Source organism: Tachyglossus aculeatus, chromosome X4 (genome assembly GCF_015852505.1).
Source record: "Tachyglossus aculeatus isolate mTacAcu1 chromosome X4, mTacAcu1.pri, whole genome shotgun sequence".
Classification (NCBI taxonomy): domain Eukaryota; kingdom Metazoa; phylum Chordata; class Mammalia; order Monotremata; family Tachyglossidae; genus Tachyglossus; species Tachyglossus aculeatus.
The window spans coordinates 59,442,579-59,463,406 of NC_052098.1; the positions used below are offsets into that span (position 1 = coordinate 59,442,579).

General features: G+C 46.1%; 1 protein-coding gene across 1 annotated transcript in view; it reads left to right on the top strand.

Annotated features, from left to right (window-relative positions):
- LOC119948055 (glyoxylate reductase/hydroxypyruvate reductase-like) overlaps positions 1 to 20,828 on the top strand; it is a 44,656-nt gene that overhangs the window by 8,586 nt on the left and 15,242 nt on the right. The window contains exons 2-5 of the mRNA XM_038769894.1: positions 5,969 to 6,099; positions 7,539 to 7,611; positions 9,256 to 9,372; positions 12,610 to 12,698. Of these exons, the coding sequence (XP_038625822.1) occupies positions 5,969 to 6,099; positions 7,539 to 7,611; positions 9,256 to 9,372; positions 12,610 to 12,698 (410 nt within the window). The remainder of the gene's footprint in view (positions 1 to 5,968; positions 6,100 to 7,538; positions 7,612 to 9,255; positions 9,373 to 12,609; positions 12,699 to 20,828) is intronic.

A 20,828-nucleotide genomic window follows, 5' to 3' on the forward strand; every position in this document is an offset into this window, starting at 1 on the left:
GCTGTGTGACTTTGGGCAAGTCACTTAACTTCTCTGTGCCTCAGTTCCCTCATATGTAAAATGGGGATTAAGGCTGTGAGCCCCATGTGGGACAACCTGATTACCTTGTATCCCCCCCAGCGCTTAGAACAGTGCTTGGCACATAGTAAGTGCTTAACAAATACCATCATTATTAGTAGTAGTAGTAGTAATAAGAAGAAGAAGAATTAATGAGAAGCAGTGTGGCTCAGTGGAAAGATCCCGGGCTTTGGAGTCAGAGGTCATGGGTTCAAATCCCGGCTCTGCCAATTGTCAGCTGTGTGACTTTGGGCATGTCACTTAACTTCTCTGTGCCTCAGTTTCTTCATCTGTAAAATGGGGATTATGACTGTGAGCCCCACGTGGGACAACCTGATCACCTTGTAACCTCCCCAGCGCTTAGAACAGTGCTCTGCACATAGTAAGCGCTTAACAAATACCATCATTAATTAAGAATTGCGATATTTGTTGTTGTTGTTATTATTATTATTATAATTGTTATATGCCAAGCACTGTACTAAGCACTGGGGTAGATGCAAGATAATTTATCTTCCACCCCCTTCACTCCACAGAAACTGCCCTCTCTAAGGTAATGACCTTCTTCTCACCAAATCCAACAGCCTCTACTCCATCTTAATTCTCCTAGATCTCTCAGCCACCTTTGACACTGTAGACCACTCCCTTCTCCTACCAACAGTTCTTAATTAACTGGACTGTCTGCCCTTGTACAAGATGTGTTTGGGGTACAATTTAGCATTTATCAGTTTAGGTGGGTTAACGCTGAGAAATCTGCAGATTATAAACCTCTTAAGTGGGCTGGTCCTTTTTTTTTGTCATAAGTCAAATGCCATACCAGGAACATCTTCTTGTAAAATCCAATAATGAATACCTGCAATGGATCTCGCGTCCTGTGCTTTGTAACTGCTGGCTGAACTGGGCTCCATTCATTAACATAGTGTCTGTCTTCAAACAACAAGGGAGAAAAATGATCTAAAGGACAAAACCCAAGTGGAAGGTCTATTTTAAAAGAAATAAAAAGGGACGCTTAGCATGTCAGAGAAGAATTTAGGGGGTAACCTGTGTCCAGGCTGGAAGTTGCTGACACAGAGGAATAAGAAATGGTGAGTGTTCAAATATTACATGAATCAGTGGCTGTTATATTGGTTGACTCCTTGTCGGTATAATAATGATAAAAGGTTGAATTAAGAAAGTGTCTTCATCCCTAGATGGTCAAAAATGCCTCACACACACAGGCATACCCCATGACACAACTGGTTTATAGTCTTAAAAAATGTGGCTAGTGGTGAATGGCTATTCCGTGGGGTACATTGACCCCAAGATTTATATGATTCAGAACCAGCCCCATTGTTACAGTCGATCCTTACAGGTAAGTACAAATTAGACTGTAAAAATCTCTCCTCCCCACCTCATCCTGTTCCCTTCCTCGTTCCTGGTAGTTTTCCAGTCTCTCTTCCAAGCCCCTAATTCAGGGACCCCACCCTCTGTTTCCCCATTCCTACTCCATGGCCCAGTATTTTTGAAACCGCTTTGAATTTTGAATCAGAGGAACAGCTGTTGCTACTGAAATGCCTATCTCTATGGCTCCCCACTCCACCCACCTTTTCTCTTGTTGGTGGGTTAGCTCCTCCTCCCTGCCAAAGTCAAATGGGCAGGATTGAGGACAGGATGGACTGAAACAAGATGGAATTAGGGGGGAAGGGGTGGCAGTGGCAGCAGCAGCATCTTGGGAATTGACTGCCGCCACCTCCTGCATCCCATCCCATGAGAAGCAGTGTGGCTCAATGGAAAGAGCACGGGCTTGGGAGTCAGAGGTCTCAGAGGTCATGGGTTCCAATCCCGGCTATGCCACTGGTCAGCTGTATGACTTTGGGCAAGTCACTTCACTTCTCTATGCCTCAGTTCCCTCATCTGGAAAATGGGGATTAAGACTGTGAGCCCCACATGGGACAACCTGATTACCTTGTATCCCCCCCACCCCAGCGCTTAGAACAGTGCTTGACACATAGTAAGCACTTAACAAATACCACCATTATTATTATTAATATTATTATTATCTTGGTCTGGCCCTGGCCCTGTGATTTTGGTCAGGGCAGGGAGGTGGGCTACAAACTGGGAAGTGGGGGCAACAGCTCTTGCTATGAAGTTCAAACAAAAGAAAATAATCATCCTGGGTTGGGTATCTAGGAGGGCAAGTTTCAGGGTGCTGGAGTGGGAGGGCGGAAAAGCCTCCGGGACTGAGGAAGATGGGTGAGTGGAAGAGGCGCGGGGAGGAAATTGTTTAACTGCAGTGATGAGGCACAGTGTTAGGGTGGGATGTGCCTGTGTTGAGGTAAATCAGCAAATAGAGCAGGACATATCCCCCAGGTTGCACGTGGCGTGGTTGAAGACTGAAAGCTTGTTGTGGGCAGGGAATGTTCTGTTGATTGCTATATTAATAATAATAATGATAACGGCATTTGTCAAGCACTTACTATGTACTGGGAACTGTACTAAGCACTGGGGTGGATACGAGCAAATGGGGTTGGACACAGTTCCTATCCCACGTGGGGCTCACAGCCTCAATCCCCATTTTACAGATGAGGGGACTAAGTCTTCTAGACTATGAGCCCACTGTTGGGCAGGGACCGTCTCTATATGTTGCTGACTTGTACTTCCCAAACGCTTAGTTCAGTGCTCTGCACACAGTAAGCGCTCAAGAAATACGATTGATTGATTGATTGACCCAGAGAAGTGAAGTGACTTGCGCAAGGTCACACAGCAGACAGGTGGCGGAGCCGGGATTAGAACTCATGACCTTCTGATTCCCAGGCCAGTGCTCCATCCACTATGGCATGCTAATACAGTGCTCTGCACACAGTAAGCACTCGATAAATATGATTAGCTGACCGCCTGACACCCAAGACATAGCTGTATGCTGATATTCACTATCAATCCATCATTTGAACTTGCTGAGCACTCTGCTAAGCACCTGGGGAAAGGAAAAGACATGGTCTCTGCCCTCGGAAGTTTGCATTCTAATGGGGGAGTCGGGAGGCAGACGTCATTTACGAACAGAGGGAACAGAAGCGTTAATGAGGAAGAACAAGAAAAGGCAGGAGCGCAGGTATCTCAGGATGGAATAGCTGAAAAAATAATTAAATGTGCAATTGATCATAAACAGGTGTAAAAGTAATGAAGAAGGATTTTTAAGTACATAAGTGCTAAGGTAGGATTTTGGTTTGATATGATTTAGGATGTGAGGAATTGGTTTTGGAGGAGGTGTGACTCCCCACACTCAGAGGAAGGGAGGAGAGAAACTCGGCACACAATCAATAAATATGATTGATTAATTGATTGATAGAAGAGGAAGAAAATCATGCTAGGAAACTCCTTCCCTGAGGGAAAGGTAATTGGATTAAGTATCAGGGATTTATAAGGTATCTGTAGCTGAAACCCAGGCAATCATGGGAATGGGGGTGGGGGAGAGAAGAGAAAGAGTCGGGGTGGAACTCCTCAGTCCTTTTGTGTCAGAAGGTTTGAGGGCTGTGATCCTGGAGGGTCAGCATACTCAGTGGGTCGCGGGACGTGACCCTGGAGGGACGAAGAGAGACACATTTTTCATGTAGGTGTCCAGAGGTTAGGATATGTTAGGAGTGAGGTTCCTAAAGGAGGTGGAGAGAAACAATGGTGAATATCAGCAGCTGATCTACCCTGGCATCTAAAGGCCCATGGGAAGGACTCAGAGGAGGTGAAAGCTGGAATCTGGGAAACCCCAAGAGAAGCGGGGAAAGAACCAGGAGAAGGTTTGCCCCAGGACAACCACGGGAAAGTAGAAAAGTGTCCTAGGGAAAGGGGGAAAGTGCTAGAGGAGCTCCTATGAATCGATGCCTTCTCATGGCAGGAGAGTTTGCATGTGCCGATGAAGCTTAGAGCCATGCCATCAGTCTAAGCTGAAGCAGCAAAGTCGATTCACCAATGCAGGTGAAAGTCAAAGGTGATTGGTCAAGTGATCAATGTTCTGGTCAAAGACAATGGCAGAGACTCAAGTTTTTACTGCATCGAAGAAGGCAATGGTAAACATCTTCTGTATCTTCACCAAGAAAACTCTATGGATACACATACCAGAACAACTCTATGAGAGAAAATGGGACTTTTTGAAGAGGGCGTGTCCATGGAGACGCTACGATTCAGAAACAACTCGAAGTCAGAAAGGGAAAGGTGTTTTGGATAGGAATTTGATTGTATTTGTTACCTGACTCATTAATAATACTTTCAATTCAGCTGTTAGAGACCCAAGTGAGAACTCTAACCTTTGCGTCTGAGTGCTGGAGGGACTTGTTTGTCTGGGAGGGAATCCTTTCTTCCCCAAGCTACCTGCAGCCAAATTTAGGTGGGAGAATGGCTGGCTAGACTCCAATCAAATGCTCCCCTTGCAGGGTTAGTGCCTAGTGAACAGTTAAGCCTCAATTCTGCCCGTCCCTGAAAGGGAAAAAGTGGAGGACTTTAGGACAGAATCCCACCCCTTGGGGATGCTAATTTCTATTTTTAAAACACCCTGATTTACAGGAACTGCCACGGGGCTGAAGTGGCTTAAACCAGGCCCAGGAAAGTTTTCACAGCAGGTGGTAGTGTTCTAAATGAGGCAATGGAGAGTGGAAAGATAAAAACAGTATGACCGGTGTTCCTCTCCCACCCAAAATTGTAATCTCTAAATTTCAGTTTACTTGAACTATGAACAGTTCTCACTACCCAACTTTTCATCTAGATAGTTACAAAAGCGAAGGATCTAAGAAACAAAGAAAATTCATCTAAATGATATTATTCTGGAATTTCCGATCTGATTTCTCATCCCCTTTCTGCTTTTGAGACTTCGTTGCCTTGCAGTTTGATTAGAGAGGCCGCGTGGCTTACAGGAAAGGGCCCGGGCTTGGGAATCAGAGGACGTGGGTTCTAATCCCGGCTTCTCCGCTTGTCTGCTGTGTGACCTTGGGCAAGCCACCTAACTTCTCTGTGGCTCAGTTACCTCATCTGTAAAATGGGGATTCAGACTGTGAGCCCCACGTGGGACACCTGATTACTTTGTATCTACCCCAGCGCATAGAACAGTGCTTGGCACATAGTAAGGGCTTAACAAATACCATAGTTAGTATCATTATTACTCGATAGGTATCGAAGGCACTTTGGCAGTCTGAGAGAAAAAAAGGAACAAAATATCAATGCACAATGTAAATAGAGATCAGCTAGTCAATAAACCAGCATTCATTCGGAACCCATAGCCCCAGAAGAGATGGTTGAGGTATGTCACGGAGAATAGGTGCAATCCCTGTTCTCTATCTTGTCAGGGAAATAAAATAGACAAGCATGCAATCAACCTAAAAATGTACTAATCAAAACAGTAATTGCAAAACTACATTGAAAGGGAAGGAATGGGTCATGGGTTGAAGCCGGCAGGCTGAAGACTAGATGGGGTTAATCTGGAAATGTTTCCTGGTGAAGGCGAACCTTGAGCTGTGATTAAAGGAGAAGGAGACAGTACGGTGGCCAGAATAATAATAATAATGGCATTTATTAAGTGCTTACTATGTCCAAAGCACTGTTCTAAGCGCTGGGGAGGTTACAAGGTGATCAGATTTTCCCACGGTGGGCTCACAGTCTTAATCCCTATTTTACAGATGAGGTAACTGAGGCCCAGAGAAGTTAAGTGACTTGCCCAAAGTCACACAGCTGACAAGTGGCAGAGCCGGGCTTTGAACCCGTGACCTGTGACTCCAAAGCCCGTGCTCTTTCCACTGAGCCACGCTGCTTCTACGCTGCAGAAAACACCAAGGTCCCTCGACGGCAGGAACGCTTATTCTCTGAAAGACAGCTGATGTGCTGAGAACCGTCCTTCACGTTACCCTCTCCCTCTTAAAGGCCCTCAATGATGTATTCCCATTCTTTCCCACTGCAGCTGTGCCATTGAGCAGTGGGATTCTGACGAGCCGGTGCCACGCTCTGAGCTTCTTAAGAAAGTTGTTGGCGTCCAAGCGCTCTACTGCCTCTTGACTGAGAAGATAGATGAAGAAATTCTGAAAGCAGCAGGTACGGGTGGCAGTCTAAATTCAGGCAGGGTTTGAAAGGGTTCTTTTCACTTTTAGGCCTTTCAGTGGGCTACTGTACAAGATGGAAAAGGGAGATGGGTGCCTCTGATTAAATCTGCAGAAAGACTAGGCTGAACCCCAGGTTGGCTAGTCATTTTTGCCACAGACCCGGGCCACCTACCTTCCCTGGAGTGGGCCGGTGTTGCTAGGGTTACAACCACTCAGGAAGCCCCTGTAGCCCTTTGGAAGCTCCCCTGCAACTTGCTGACACCCCTCAGTTTGCCTATGGGGGAGACCCGCTTTGTCCCAGGCTTCTCTTTCCACATTTTGCCATAGCAACAGGAGAGTTTAAGACTTTCTCCCACACCATCACCAATAGAGCTGAAGAAGAGCTAGTCACCATCCTCTCTCAGTATGATAAGCCTTTTTTTTCATGTTTTTTGTTACGTGCTTACTAAGTGTCAGGCACTGTATTAAGCACTGGGGTGGGTACAAGATAAATAGATTGGACACGATCCATGTCCCACATGGGGCTCACAGTCTTAATCCCCGTTTTACAAATGAGGGAATTGAGACACAGAAAAGTGAAGTGATTTACCCGAGGTCACACAGCAGACAAGTGGCGGAGCCGGGATAAGACCCGTGTCCCACCCCTGCCCCGAAGGCCGTGCTCTTTTCACACTGCTTTCTCTCTATATCACAACCCTTCATAACAATAGGACTGTATCAATAGGACATATCTCTACACTGTAAGCCCATGGCGGGCAAGAAATGTGTCTGGTTATTGTTATATTATACTCTTCCAAGCGCTTAGTACAGTGCTCTGCGCACAGTAAGCGCTCAATAAATACGACTGAATGAATGGACAGGGCAGAGACTTTTCTCGAGTCTACGAAAATTAGGCCTGGCTGGCTGAAATGGTTGCTTTCACACCCGAAATGGTTTCTTCTGAGATCAGAAGCCATCGGGAGCTGGATCCACATGGCCAGACAGCCACTGCAGTAATTGGACTTCACTGCTCTGCTTGCCACTGCTTAAATACGGAGATGATGGTGAGGGTAGGTGGAATGAATAGCTACGTTGTCTAAACACATGCCATCTTTTGCAGTGGGTTTGACTTCGGGAAAGAAGGAATGACAGTGCAATAAACACGACCTTCTCCTACAATCACCACACCTGAAGATCATTCATTTCCCACCCCCTTCCAGGCAAAGCCTGGCTAGCATCTTTGGTCTGCGGCCCAGACAGCCCTTCTGACAATGACCCACGATTGAGTTGGGGGGGCCATCCATCTGTCCTACCACCCACTGGGCAAGGAGCTAGGTTCGGAAACTCATTTAAGCCAGCCAGGGCCGGCAGGAGCTGGAATGGCCCCAAGTCGTCTGCTACAGTTGTGTTAAGAGGAATCGCTTCTTTTGTTTCTTCTGGGTACCGAACCAGGACCGAGCCTGAAAGTGGTCAGCACCATGTCTGTCGGCTACGATCATCTTTCTCTGGACGAATTAAAGAAAAGGTAAAGTGAGATGTCCTTTCACATTAGGCTGTTAATTCAGGGCTCAGCCCCTGGACCGAGGCTGGTTTCGAGCTACTTAAGATGTCTGTGGTCCACAAAGCACGCCCTTCAACCTAGGCTGTAAGCTCACTGTGGGCAGGGAACGTATCTGCCGACTCTGTTATAATGTACTCTCCCAAGCGCTTAGTACGGTGCTCTGCACGTAGTAAGTGCTCAGTAAATATCATCGACGATGATGACTTTGCTGCTCTGTTGACAAAATCAGGATTGAGTGGCCCTCTTTGACACCTCGCACAAAGAGCGTTTGGCCTTTCTCAGCATTGAGGAAAAGCAGAGATTTGCTCAAATGTTCAACAGTTAGAAATGAGTACCCTGTCAGGGGGAATGGAATGGATCTTCTGAGTATTTTTCCTTACTACTACTACTAATGATGGCATTATTAAGTGCTTACTATGTGCAAAGCACTGTTCTAAGCTCTGGGGAGGTTACAAGGTGATCAGGTTGTCCCACGGGGGGCTTGCGGTCTTAATCCCCATTTTCCAGATGAGGTAACTGAGGCCCAGAGAAGTGAAGTGACTTGCCCAAAGTCACACAGCTGACAATTGGCGGAGCCGGGATTTGAACCCATGACCTCTGACTCCACAGCCTGTGCTCTTTCCACTGAGCCACACTGCTTCTAAGATTTCCCCTGACACGCCTCAGAGGGGGGTCTAGGCTGAGTGCCGCCTCTGAGAGTCAAAAGATCAATCAATCGATCTCATTTATTGAGCGCTCAGCATGTGCAGAGCACTGTACCAAGCGCGTGGCTCAGTGGAAAGATCACGGGCTGAGGAGTCAAAGGTTATGGGTTCAAATCCCGGCTCCGCCAATTGTCAGCTGTGTGACTTTGGGCAAGTCAGTTAACTTCTCTGTGCCTCAGTTACCTCATCTGTAAAATGGAGATTAAGACTGTGAGCCCCCCGTGGGACAATCTGATCACCTTGTAACTTCCCCAGCGCTTGAAACAATGCCTTGCACATAGTAAGCGCTTAATAAATGCCATTATTATTATCATTATTATTATTATTACATTTTAACAATATAACATGGCGCTTGAAGCCCAGAATTCAAAGTGGGATGGACAGAGGACCCTTTGGGAAGGGGGGTGAGGGTGGGAGGAAGGCGGGGTAGCAGCAGCAGCAGCATTTCCTCCAGCTGCTGTGGAACCCGAGCCCTATGGGCGAGTCTCCCCCCTGAGCAATAACTCACAGCAGCTCCCTCCCTTCACTGTATGACCTCCACCAGAGAAAGTAATAGATGATTTTGTAACACTTATTTAATTGAACTGAAAAATACACCAGGAGCCATTTCAGAATCGAGCACGGTGCCATTCCTAGGGATGGCTTGCTAGATGGGATACAGGAAGGAAAGGCTGCCATCTCCCCTATGCTTAGTGAAAAATGACAGGGTCTATTTTGGGGAAAACTAAGAAAAGTATTCCATAAGCTTCGGAGGTTCCGCGACGGGCTCTTGGAAATCAGAAGAAGGGAAGTGTGCCTCTTTAATGGGGCTGAGCAATGATCTATTTGGCTTTTCCAACATCACTCCGGGGCAGTCTGCCTCAGAGGGTGACGCCCCCAAAATGGGAACCGTTTTCTTCTACAGAGGCATCAGAGTGGGTTACACCCCAGATGTGCTCACCGAGGCAGTGGCTGAGCTGACGGTGGCCCTGTTGCTGGCAACATCCCGCCGCCTGATCGAAGCTGTGGATGAAGCTAAGAAGTAAGTGTGTTTCCCACCTCCAGTCAACTGTCTCCTCCTCTAAGCTGCGTTCGCCCCTTTGGCATGGTGCAGCTAAGCCCCAGAGCATGCCACAGCAAAGGGCCATCGTGCTTTGCATTGTTATTTTCGGTGCATTTGCCTTTGCGGATGGTACAGCAAAAATCAGGAATGCTTTGCCAAGTCACAGTCGGCTTCAGTCCAAATCCCCAATATTAGATTACTTTTCCCCAAATAAATCCTTAACATATGTACTATAAACCCATACACGAGCCCGCCCTGCCCTGAAATTCTAACCTGCCATCTTAGGTTCCTTTTCTTCCTTGGTAAAATGGCCTCAAAATGTCAGATTTCCTACTTCTTCCCTTGGCCCAGGAAGAGGCCCCCAAATCCTTGAATAATACCTTTTCTAGATTTTACTAGGAAGGTAAAATGGGAATGGTTGACTTTCATGGCCGTTTGTAATCAGAGTGACTAATTAAGTTGCAGATGGGGAGAGTAAAAATAATAATAATAATAATAATAATAATAATTGTGGTATTAAGCGCATACTGGGTGCCAGGCACTGTACTAAGCGCTGCAGTGGATACAAGCAAATCAGGTTAGACACAGTCCCTGTCCCCCGTGGGGCTCACGGTCTCGATCCCCATTTTACAGATGAGGGAACTGAGGCCCAGCGAAGTGAAGTGACTTGCCCAAGATCACGCAGCAGATAAATGGTGGAGCGGACTGTCGGAATTGGAAGGGGGGGGAGTTCCAAGCAGGGGAATGGGTGTGAGAGATTCTCTCTCACTTTCACAGGTGAATGTGAATGGTAACTTGTGATTGGAGAAATCACTTCCCACAGATAGTGATCGATGAGGAGTGGAGCTTGATCACATTCACAGCTGGTTTGTAGTCCTCAGCAAGGGTAGGAATGGCTTTTCACAGACCTACCATTCACTGCTTCTCTCAATCAATGGGAACAGTCACTAATGAATGTTAGCAATCAGGGCTCCTACTTTCCCGGTGGCGCGCGATAATGATTCTAGGCCTCAGGAGACCGAACTCTTCCCTAGCCTCTATATTGTCTCTGAGAAGCTGGGGAAATTAATGTCTGTAAGAGGCAAAGAGCTTTTTCAAATTAAGTTGCTTTGAGCATTCAAAAGGTTTTTGACTCTTGAAACTGTAGAGGGAAATTTGACATTGTGGAAATGCAGTTAGTGCATTAGCGTAGTGCTCTGTAATAATAATAATAATAACGATGGTATTTTGTTAAGCACTTACTATGTGCGAAGCACTGTTCTAAGCGCTGGGGTAGATACAAGATTATCAGGTTGTCCCACGTGGGGTTCACAATCATAGTCCCCATTTTACAGATGAGGTAACTAAGGCACAGAGAGGTTAAGTGACTTGCCCAGAGTCACACAGCTAACAATTGGTGGAGCCGGGATTTGAACCCACAACCTCTGACTCCAAAGCCCGGGCTCTTTCCACTGAGCCTCGCTGCTTCTCTGGACCAAGTAAGCACTCAGTACTGTGAAATGATAGAGCTCAATCACTCTGCCCCTTCCTAACTTACCTTACCTTACCGCTCTGATTTCCTCCGACAGCCCACCCGGCACACTTCGCTCCTCTAATGCCAACCTACTCACTGTACCTCAATCTCATCTCTCTCGCCTCCAACTCCTCACCCACGTCCTCCCGGAGTGCCCTCCCCCTTCACATCTGATAGATGATCTCTCTGTGCATCTTCAAATAATAATAATAATAATGCTGGTATTTGTTAAGCGCTTACTATGTGCAAAGCACTGTTCTATGTGCTGGGGAGGTTACGAGGTTATCAGGTTGTCCCACTGGGGCCTCACAGTTTTAATCCCCATTTTACAGATGAGGGAACTGAGGCACAGAGAAGTTAAGTGACTTGCCCAAAGTCACACAGCTGACAGTCGACGGAGCCAGGATTTGAACCCATGACCTCTGATTCCAAAACCCGGGCTCTTTCCACTGAGCCATGCTGCTTTATTTTTTTTTTAATGGCATTTGTTAAGCACTTATGATGTGCCAGCCACTGTACTAAGGCCTGGGGTAGATTCAAGCTAATCAGTTTGGGCAAACTCCATGTCCTACATGAGGACACAGCCTTAATTCCCGTTTTACAGATGTGGGTACAGAGTCACAGAAAAGCTAAGTGACTTGCCCAAGGTCACGCATCTCCTCCAAGAGGTCTTCCCTGACTAATCCCTCATTTCTTCTTCTCCCGCTCCCTTCCGTATCACCCTCGTACTTGGATTTGTGCCCCTTATTCACCTCTCCTTTGGCCCCATAGCATTTAGGCACATACCCAAAATTTATTGATTGATATTAATGTCTGTCTCCCCCTCTAGACTGTAAGGTCATTGTGGGCAGGAAACATGTCTTCCAACTAATCACTTGTCTCCCACCATTAATCTCATGCTCTCATCATCATCATCAATCGTATTTATTGAGCGCTTACTGTGTGCAGAGCACTGTACTAAGCGCTTGGGAAGTACTCTCCCTCTGACCTGGTGCCCCCTCCCACTACACACCTGTCATTCCACACCTTTCCCTATCTTCAAGGCTCTACTAAAATCACGTCTCCTCCAGGAGGTCTTCCTGATTAATCTCTAATCTCTTTAAATTATATCACCCCTACTGCCACGTCGGCACTTCTGTCACTGCCACTTCTGTAATAGACGTTACATAAACACCAGCTCATCCACGCATCGCCTCTTCCCATTTCTCCCTAGCCATAAATTTCTTTAGTGTGTATCTTCCCTGCTTGATCTTAAACTCAACTGGGAAGCAGGGTGGCCTAGTGAAAGAACACAAGCCTGGAAGTCAAAGGACCTGGATTCTACTCCCAGCTCCGCCCATTTGTCTGCTACATGACCTTGGGCAATTCCCTTGACTTCTCCGTGCCTCAGTTGCCTCATCTATAAAATGGAGATTAAATTCTACACCCTCCTATTTAGGCTGCGAGCCTCATGAGGGACAGGGACTGTGTCCAAGCCGATTATCTTGTATCTACTCCAGAGCTTAATACAGTGCTTGACACGTAGTAAGCACTTAATAAGTATTATAATTATTATTACCCCTTTGAAGCCAGGGATCATGTCTACTTGTCTATAGCATACGCTCCCAAGTGTTTAGTACAGTGCTCTGTATGCAGCACATGTTCAATAAATGCTTACTGATTGATAGATTGATTAATTGATTGTTTCTGTCCTTGTTTGCAAGTGGTGGTTGGGGCACCTGGAAGCCACTCTGGATGTGCGGATATGGTCTTACGCAGAGCACTGTGGGAATCCTAGGACTTGGACGAATAGGTAAGAGAGGAAATCTCCGAGAAATGTTTCTATCCATCCATTCTGAGCATCTCTTGTGCAGGCCTGGTACTTGGAATGGGTGGTCGCGACCAAAATCAACAGTGCGTTTGAGCCTTTTTTACTGTACTGCAAGGATTTCTGTTTTTTATTTTAAAAAAGTGTGCTTAGTTTGGGTAAATGCCTATTTGCAGATGTTTCCCAAAAATCAAACCGTGTGCCTGTGTTGAGTAAAAACCTAACGGGGACAGCTGCGGGATGAGCAAGTGGAAAGTGCACAGACCTGGGAATCAGAGGACCTGGTTTCTAATCCTGGCTCTGCCACTTGTCTCCTGTGTAACCTTGGGCAAGTCAATAAACTTCTCTGTGCTTGAGTTGCCTCAGCTGTACAATGGGGATTAAGGCAGTGAGCCCCATGTGGGACATGGATTGTGTCCAACCTGATCATCTTTTATTTACCCAAGCGCTTTTTTAATGGTATTAGTTAAGCGCTTACTATGTGCCAGACACTGTACTAAGCTCTGGGGTAGAAACTAGCTGATCAGGTTGGACACGATCCATGTTCCACAGTGGGGCTCACAATCTTAATCCCCATTTTTCAGGTGAGGTAACCAAGGCCCGGGGAAGTTAAGTGACTTGCTCAACTTCACACAGCAGACACACGGCAGAGCTGGGATTAGAACCCAGATCTTTCTGCTTCCCAGATCAGTGCTCTATCCACTAGGCCATGCTGCTTCTCTGGTACATAGTAAGCACTTAATAAATACCACAAAAAGGTGTACATGATGCTCACATATGCTATCTTTACCACCCCGCACCAAGGACAGTGTGAAGTTTGCATAGGCTCAGCTCTTCTCTTCCCCGTATTTTTACCTCACCAAAACAACTGGAGAAGCAGCATGGTGTAGTGGATAGCGCCCGGGCTTGGGAGTCAGAAGGTGATGGGTTCTAATTCCAGCTCTGCCACTTGTCTGCTGTGTGACCTTGGGCAAGTCACTCCACCTCTCTGTGCCTCAGTTCCCTCATCTGTAAAATGGGGATTGAGACTGTGAGCCCCATGTGGGACAACCTGATTACCTTGTATCTACCCCAGTGCTTAGAGCAGTGTTTGGCACATAGTAAGCGCTTAACAAATACCATCATTATTATGATGATGATGATGATTTCCATAGTTTATTTATATTAATGCCTGTCCCCCCTTCTAGACTTTAAGTTTCTTGTGGGCACGAAAGGTGTCTACTGTCTCTATGGTACTGTATTCTTCCAAGTGCTTAATACAGTGCTCTGCACATGTTAAGCTCTCAATAAATAATAATAATAATGGCATTTGTTAAGAGCTTACTATGTGCCAAGCACTGTTCTAAGGGCTGGACACTGATTGATCAATATGTTGCACTTGGGAGAGTACAATACAACAATAAACAGTCACATTCTCTGCCCACAATGAGCTCAGAGTCTAGAGAGGGGGAGACAGACACCAACGCAAATAAATAAAATTACAGATAAATACGTAAGTGCTGTGGGCCTGGAAGCCGGGGGAAGAGCAGAGGGAGCAAGTCATGGCGATGCAGAAGAGAGTGGGAGATGGGGGAAAATGCAGCTTTGTCTGGGAAAGCTTCTTGGAGGAGATGGGCCCTTCATAAGGCTTTGAAGAGCGGGAGAGTAATTGTCTGTCGGATTTGAGCAGGGAGGGCATTCAAGGCCAGAGGCAGGATGTGGGCGAGGGGTCGGCAGCGAGACAGGAGAAATCGAGGCACAGTGAGAAGGTTAGCACTAGAGGAAAGAATTGTGCGGGATGGGTTGTAGAGGAGAGAAGTGAGGTAGGAGGGGGCAATGGTGAGGAGTTTTTGCTTCATGTGGAGGTAAATGGGCAACCACTAGAGTTTTCTGAGGAGCAGGGTGACATGTCCTGATCATTTTTTGTAAAGAAATGATCTGGGCAGCAGAGAGAAGTATGGATGGGAGTGGGGAGAGACAGGAAGCTGGGAGGTCAGCAAGGAGGCTGATGCAGTAATCCAGGCGGGATGAGTTAATAAATATAATATTAATAATAATATTATTAATGTTAATATGATAGGAGTTTGGATGGAGAGGAAAGGGCAGATTTTAGCGATGTTGTGAAGGTGGAACCAGTGATTTGCCCAAGGTCACACAGTAGATAAGTATCAGAGCCAGGATTAGAACCCACATTCTTCTGACTCCTAGGCCAGCACTCTATCCTCTAGGCCACGCTGCTTCTCGAGTTAAGTATAGTCTGTGTCTGTGAAGACTAACATTTATTTCATACTTCTGATTCTTGGACAAAAGTGCTTTAAAGGAAGTCAAAGCCTTCTCTTCAACTATCAGTGGAGATATAGCTCTGAATTGGAAAGGAAAAAGAAGTTAGACGACATCCTCGTATCTTTGATCAGTCAGTAAGTCGTATTTATTGAGTGCTTACTGTGCGCAGAGCACTGTAGTAAACGCTTGGGAGAGTACAATACAATAACAATATAATAACAGAGAAGCAGCGCGGCTCAGTGGAAACAGCACGGGCTTTGGAGTCAGAGGTCATGGGTTTGAATCCCGACTCTGCCAGTTGTCAGCTGTGTGACTTTGGGTGAGTCACTTAACTTCTCTGTGCCTCAGTTCCTTCTTCTGTAAAATGGGGATGAAGACTGTGAGCCCCCCGTGGGACAACCTGATCACCTTGTAACCTCCCCAGTGCTTAGAACAGTGCTTTGCACGTAGTAAGAGCTTAACAAATGCCATCATCATTATTATTATTATTATAACAAAGACACTTTCCCTGCCCACAAGGAGTGAACGGTCTAGACGAAGAAGAGTGTCTATTTGATGCCTTTATTACTGAAGGACCTACCTTAGTTATTTTAATTTCTTACCCACAACACACCGGACAGGTAGGGTTCAGGTATTATTATTATTATCCCCAGTTTACACCTGGGGAAACTGAGGCATGGGGAAGTGAAGTGGCTTGCCCAAGGCCACACAGGGGACAGGTAGCAGAGCCAGGACTAGAATCCAGGACCTTCGATTTCTGGAACCACAGCTGTCTGCCTATGCCACACTGCCTCCCCACTGGCATGTACCGAGCACTTACCGTGAGCAGAGCACTGTACTCAGCTCTTGGGAGAGTAGAATAGAGTTGGTAGACCCAACCCCTGCCCCCAGGGAGCCTACAGACCTGGGGGATATAGACATTAAAGTAAATTACAGAAAAGGGAAATGGCGGATTATAAGGATATGCACATAAGTGTTGTGGGACTGAGGGTGGGGTGAAAATCAAGTGCTTTAAGGGGTACAGATCCTCAGGGTACAGACAAGGCCGAGGGAAGGGCTAAGTCAGGGAAGGCCTCTTGGAGGTGTGATTTTAGGAAGGTTTTGTAGGTGGGGAGAGTGGGGGTCTGTCTGACACTGTGTCTCAATGGTACCCATTTCCCGCAGCTACACACATTTGCTTTTGTTGAAATGGCAAAAGTTGTTTTAGAATGGTTTTCGTTTTCATCTAGCTTTTACTGAATGTCAGGAATGCACAAGATTCTGTATGGGACGTTCGTTGTCTTACGAACTCACTATCTTTACCCAACAGACAAGTCACCAACTTGATTGACAGTGAGGAAGAAGAAGCAGTTCTATTCACGTTTATATGTCATATTCATATCCAAAATGTATATTCATTAACCTGCTAGGGCTTAGCTTCATCAACAGCGAAGATAGAGCATTCTATTACAAAATGGCTTTAGAATCCTGTCTTCCTCCCTTCTTCCAGATGTTTGGAACAGCTGCAGTGTGTTTTGTGTCTTCACTGACAATCAAACCAGTTCACGTTTTGTGAAACAACACATACCTTGTTTGTTTGTAAGATTTACCTATGTCTCTCTTGCCTTGCATTTCTGCTACTTATGCCAACTCTCCTTAGCTCTTGCACCTGGAACCTTCTCTCTATTATAGGAATATTAACAATAACCAAAGTCCCACCCAAACGGGATGCGTAGGCAAACCCAGATAGGCGCAAACGCACACCCACAAACACTCGCGTAGGCACAGAAAGACAGAGACGGGAACAAACACAGAGACAAGGGAGAGCACGGTAGAAAGGATGGAGGGACATGGAGTGGATTGTATGTGGAGATCGTAAGGGGAAGCAGCACGGCCTGGGAGTCAGAGGACCTGGGTTCTAATCCTGCCTCTGCCACTTGTCTGCTGTGTGACCTTGGGTAACTTACCCAAGGTCACGTTACTTATCTTCTCTGTGTCTGCTTCCTCATCTGTAAATTGAGGATTAAATCCTACTCCCTTTTACTTGGACTGTGAGCCCCATGTGGGGTAGAGACTGTGTCCAACCTGATTTTCTTGTATCCACCCCAGTTCAGTGCTTGGCACATAGTCAGCACCTAACAAATACCATCATTATTACTCCTTACGGGGAAGCTGAAGTGAAGAGGGAGTCGGTCGTCGAGGGGCCCCATGGAATGAGGTGTGTCCTGAAGTGGAAAGGAAAGGAGAGGGCCAAAGTGGGGAGAGAGAAAGGCGTACCGGGTGGAATAGAAAAAGGAATCATGGTGCAGGAAGGATGGTAGGAACAAAAGGAGGGAATTATGGTGGGCAGATGCAGTCCTGCTTCTGCACGAAGAAAAGCCAAGAATGCTGCAGAGGTGGCCTGAGGTAAAATGTTTGTCACGGAACCAAAACAACAGGGTGACCAACAGAAATGCAGCCTAGACATCAGGCAGAGTACAAGAGATGATAAAGGTCATCTCAAAAATGAAAACACTCACCTGTGTGAGGAGAACATGAAAGTCCATAAGAGTGGCAGATCAGGTGCAAAAAGAAGGTAAGTGGGCCAAAGAGGAGTTTGAATAGCACCTTACAGTGGATGCCAAAGCCATTGGCATCTCTAAATATACCAACGGCCAGAAGTCAGCTAGGGAATCAGTGGGAACGTTTGACAGACGTGGGGTAAAAGGTGTGCTTGAGGTGAAAATTAGATCACTGAGAGGCTCAGGGAATTCTTTAGTTTGCTCTAAACTAAATTGGGTTATGGTAGCAGACACGTCAAAGGAACTGGATCAAATTGTGGTGGCCACACAGAGTGTTTTAGACTAGATTGGTTGCATCGGGGATTAAATTCCTGTTCTCCCTCTACCTTAGACTGTGAGCCCCAATGTGTGACAGGGACTGTGTCTGGCCTGATTATCTTGTATCTACCTCAGAGCTTAGTGTAGTGCACATATTAGTGCACATATTAAGTATTTAACAAATACCATAAGTATCATTATTATTATCAGGACCAGATGACAGTCACCCAAGATTTCTGAAGGAACTTGAAGGGGAAGTTGTACTAATCCTGGCAGGAGAATGTGCTACAAACAGCCACCATATCAGAAGGCTGGCAGATTGTCAATCCAACGCCCGTCAATAAAAGAGGTTTCTGGAAGTGACCCTGGGAATTATTGACTAGCAAATCTCACTTCTATGCCTAGCAAACTAATAGAATAGATAATTAAGTGTAGGGTCAGTGAGCACTTAGAAGAAGAACCTGTTTGAGGAAAGTCAGCATGATTTGGTAAGGGGAACTCACATCGTTGATATGCTGGGGTTCTTTGAAGGGTCAACAAGCGCAAGGCTAGAGGGGAACTAGTACCCGTTATATATTTAAAATTTCAAAGGCTCTTGGCAAAATGCCACACCAAAGGCTTTGTTTTAAAAAATGGAATAATCAGGGGCTTAGGGGGATGTTCTGATAGAAAGAGACTAAAATAGGAATCGGTGCTGATGATTATGATGATACTGGTGGTATTTGTAAAGCACTTTTTCCATGCCAAGCAGTGTTCTATGTGCTGGGGTAGATTCAAGTTAACCAGGTCAGACACAGTCCCTTCCCACTTGTCTGTCTCCCTTTTTAAGTAAATAGAACAGCCATAGGGCCAATGGTATTTATTGAGCACTTTACTGGGTACAGAACACTGTACTAAGCGCTTGAGAAAGTACAAGACAATAGAGTTGGTAGTCACAATCCCTGCCCACAAGGAGTTTACGGTCGAGGGGGAGATACAGGAATTAAAATAAATTGCACATCGGGGAAATGGGAGAGTATAAAGATAGGGCACACAAGTGCTGTGGGGTTGGGAGTTTTCGTGAGTGATCTGGAAGGGGGAGCATGCAGTGAAATCTCCGAGTTTGCAGATGACAGGTAACTCTTCTCAGTAGTGAAGAGCCGCGAGAAACTGAGGGAGGGGACTGAATAATCATGGATGAGCTTCCGTGTGAGCAAATGCAAGGTACGCACCCAGGGAAAGTCAGTCAAATTACAGCTACAGGAAGACTCGCTGGGAGTTGAGTCACAACTCAGTAATAGTAGTAATAATAGTATTTACGCCTGCCCGCTGGGTGCCATGAACTCTATGAAGGTAATCGAATGAACAGTTGAATAACCTCTCTGTAGAAGTGCTCAGGCTGAGTAAAAATAAGAGCCGAGGTATGTTCGTTCAATTCATTCAATCATGTTTATTAAGCATTTACTGTGTGCAAAGCACTGTACTAAGCTCTTGGGAGAGTACGATATAACAATAAAGAGACACATTCTCTGCCCACCTTGAGCTTACAGTCTAGAGGGGGAGACAGACATTAAAATCAATCAATCAATAAAATGAATATGTTTAAAGCAATCGTACCTAGTGCTGGATGTGTTTGGGGAGCTGGGAGCTAATCAGGAAAAACTTGTGGGAGAATGGGGGATTTTAGGAGGACTTTTCATGTGGGGAGCACTCTGGTCTGGCAGATTTGGGGAGGGAGGGAATTCCAAAGTCAGGGGAACAGCATGGGGAGAGGGGGATGAAGCTGGGAAAAGTGAGAGAGATAGAGGGTTAGCTTGAAAAAAGTGAAAGATGCTAACTGGGGAATAGCAGGTGACAACGGCAGGTATTCAAGATGGAAAAAGACCTCGGGGGTCTTTGTTAGCTGTTCTTTGAAACTGTCTATCCAATCTGCTTACCACACACTGGATGACCAGATGGAAGCAGGGCATCATTCATTCATTCAATCGTCTTTATTGAGTGCTTACTGTGTGCAGAGCACTGTACTAAACACTTGGAAGAGTATGATACAACAATAAATGTCACATTCCCTGCCCACAACGAGATATGGTTTAGAGGTGGGGAAGACAGACATGCATACAAATAAATAAAATTACAGATGTTTATATAAGTGGTGTGGGGCTGGGAGGGGGGAAGAGCAAAGGAAGCAAGTTGGAGACACAGGAGTGGGAGATGTGAAAAAGTGGGGCTGAGTCTGGGAAGGCCTCTTGGAGGAGACGTGCCTTCCATAAGGCTTTGAAGAGGGGGAGAGTAATTGTCTTTCGGATTTGAGGAGGGAGGACATATCATCAGAAGGGGATAGAAACAAAACAGAAGGCCCAAGCGCTTAGTACAGTGCTCTGCACACAGTAAGTGCCACTCTTTCAAACCACGGGATCTCTGTACCTGGGATACTGTGTGAAGACACATCTGAGGAAGGACAGAATCGAGCTGCAGAAGGAGGAGAAGGGCAGGCAAGACAGTCAGAGGGATGGAGAAGCTTCCATGTGAGAAGAACAGGTCAGGACTCTTCAGTCTGGTTAGACAAAAAAATGAGAGGGGAGAGGATTGAAAGTTATAAAACCACGAAGGGTGTATGAAGGGCCAACATGGAATTGTTGTTCACCAAACCCTCAGGGGTTGTAGGTTCAAAATGAACAAAGGCAGCATTTCTTCACACAGTGGATCTGTACCCTTTGATTTTCACCCCCCACCCCAGCCCCACCGCACTTATGTTAATATCTGCAATGTATTTATTTATATTAATGTCTCTCTCTCCCTCTAGACTGTAAGCTCTTTGTGGGCAGGGAATGTTTCTGCCAACACTGTTGTATTGTACTCTCCCAAGTGCTTCTCCCAAGAGAAGCAGTGTGGCTTGGTGAATACAGCCCGGGCCTGGGAATCAGAAGGACCTGGGTTCTAAAACTGGCTCTGCCACTTTGCTGTGTGACCTTGGGCCAGTCCCTTAACTTCTCTGTGCCTCAGTTACCTCATCTGGAAAATGGGGATTAAGACTGTGAGCCCCATTGTTATATCATACTCTCCCAAGTGCTTAGTA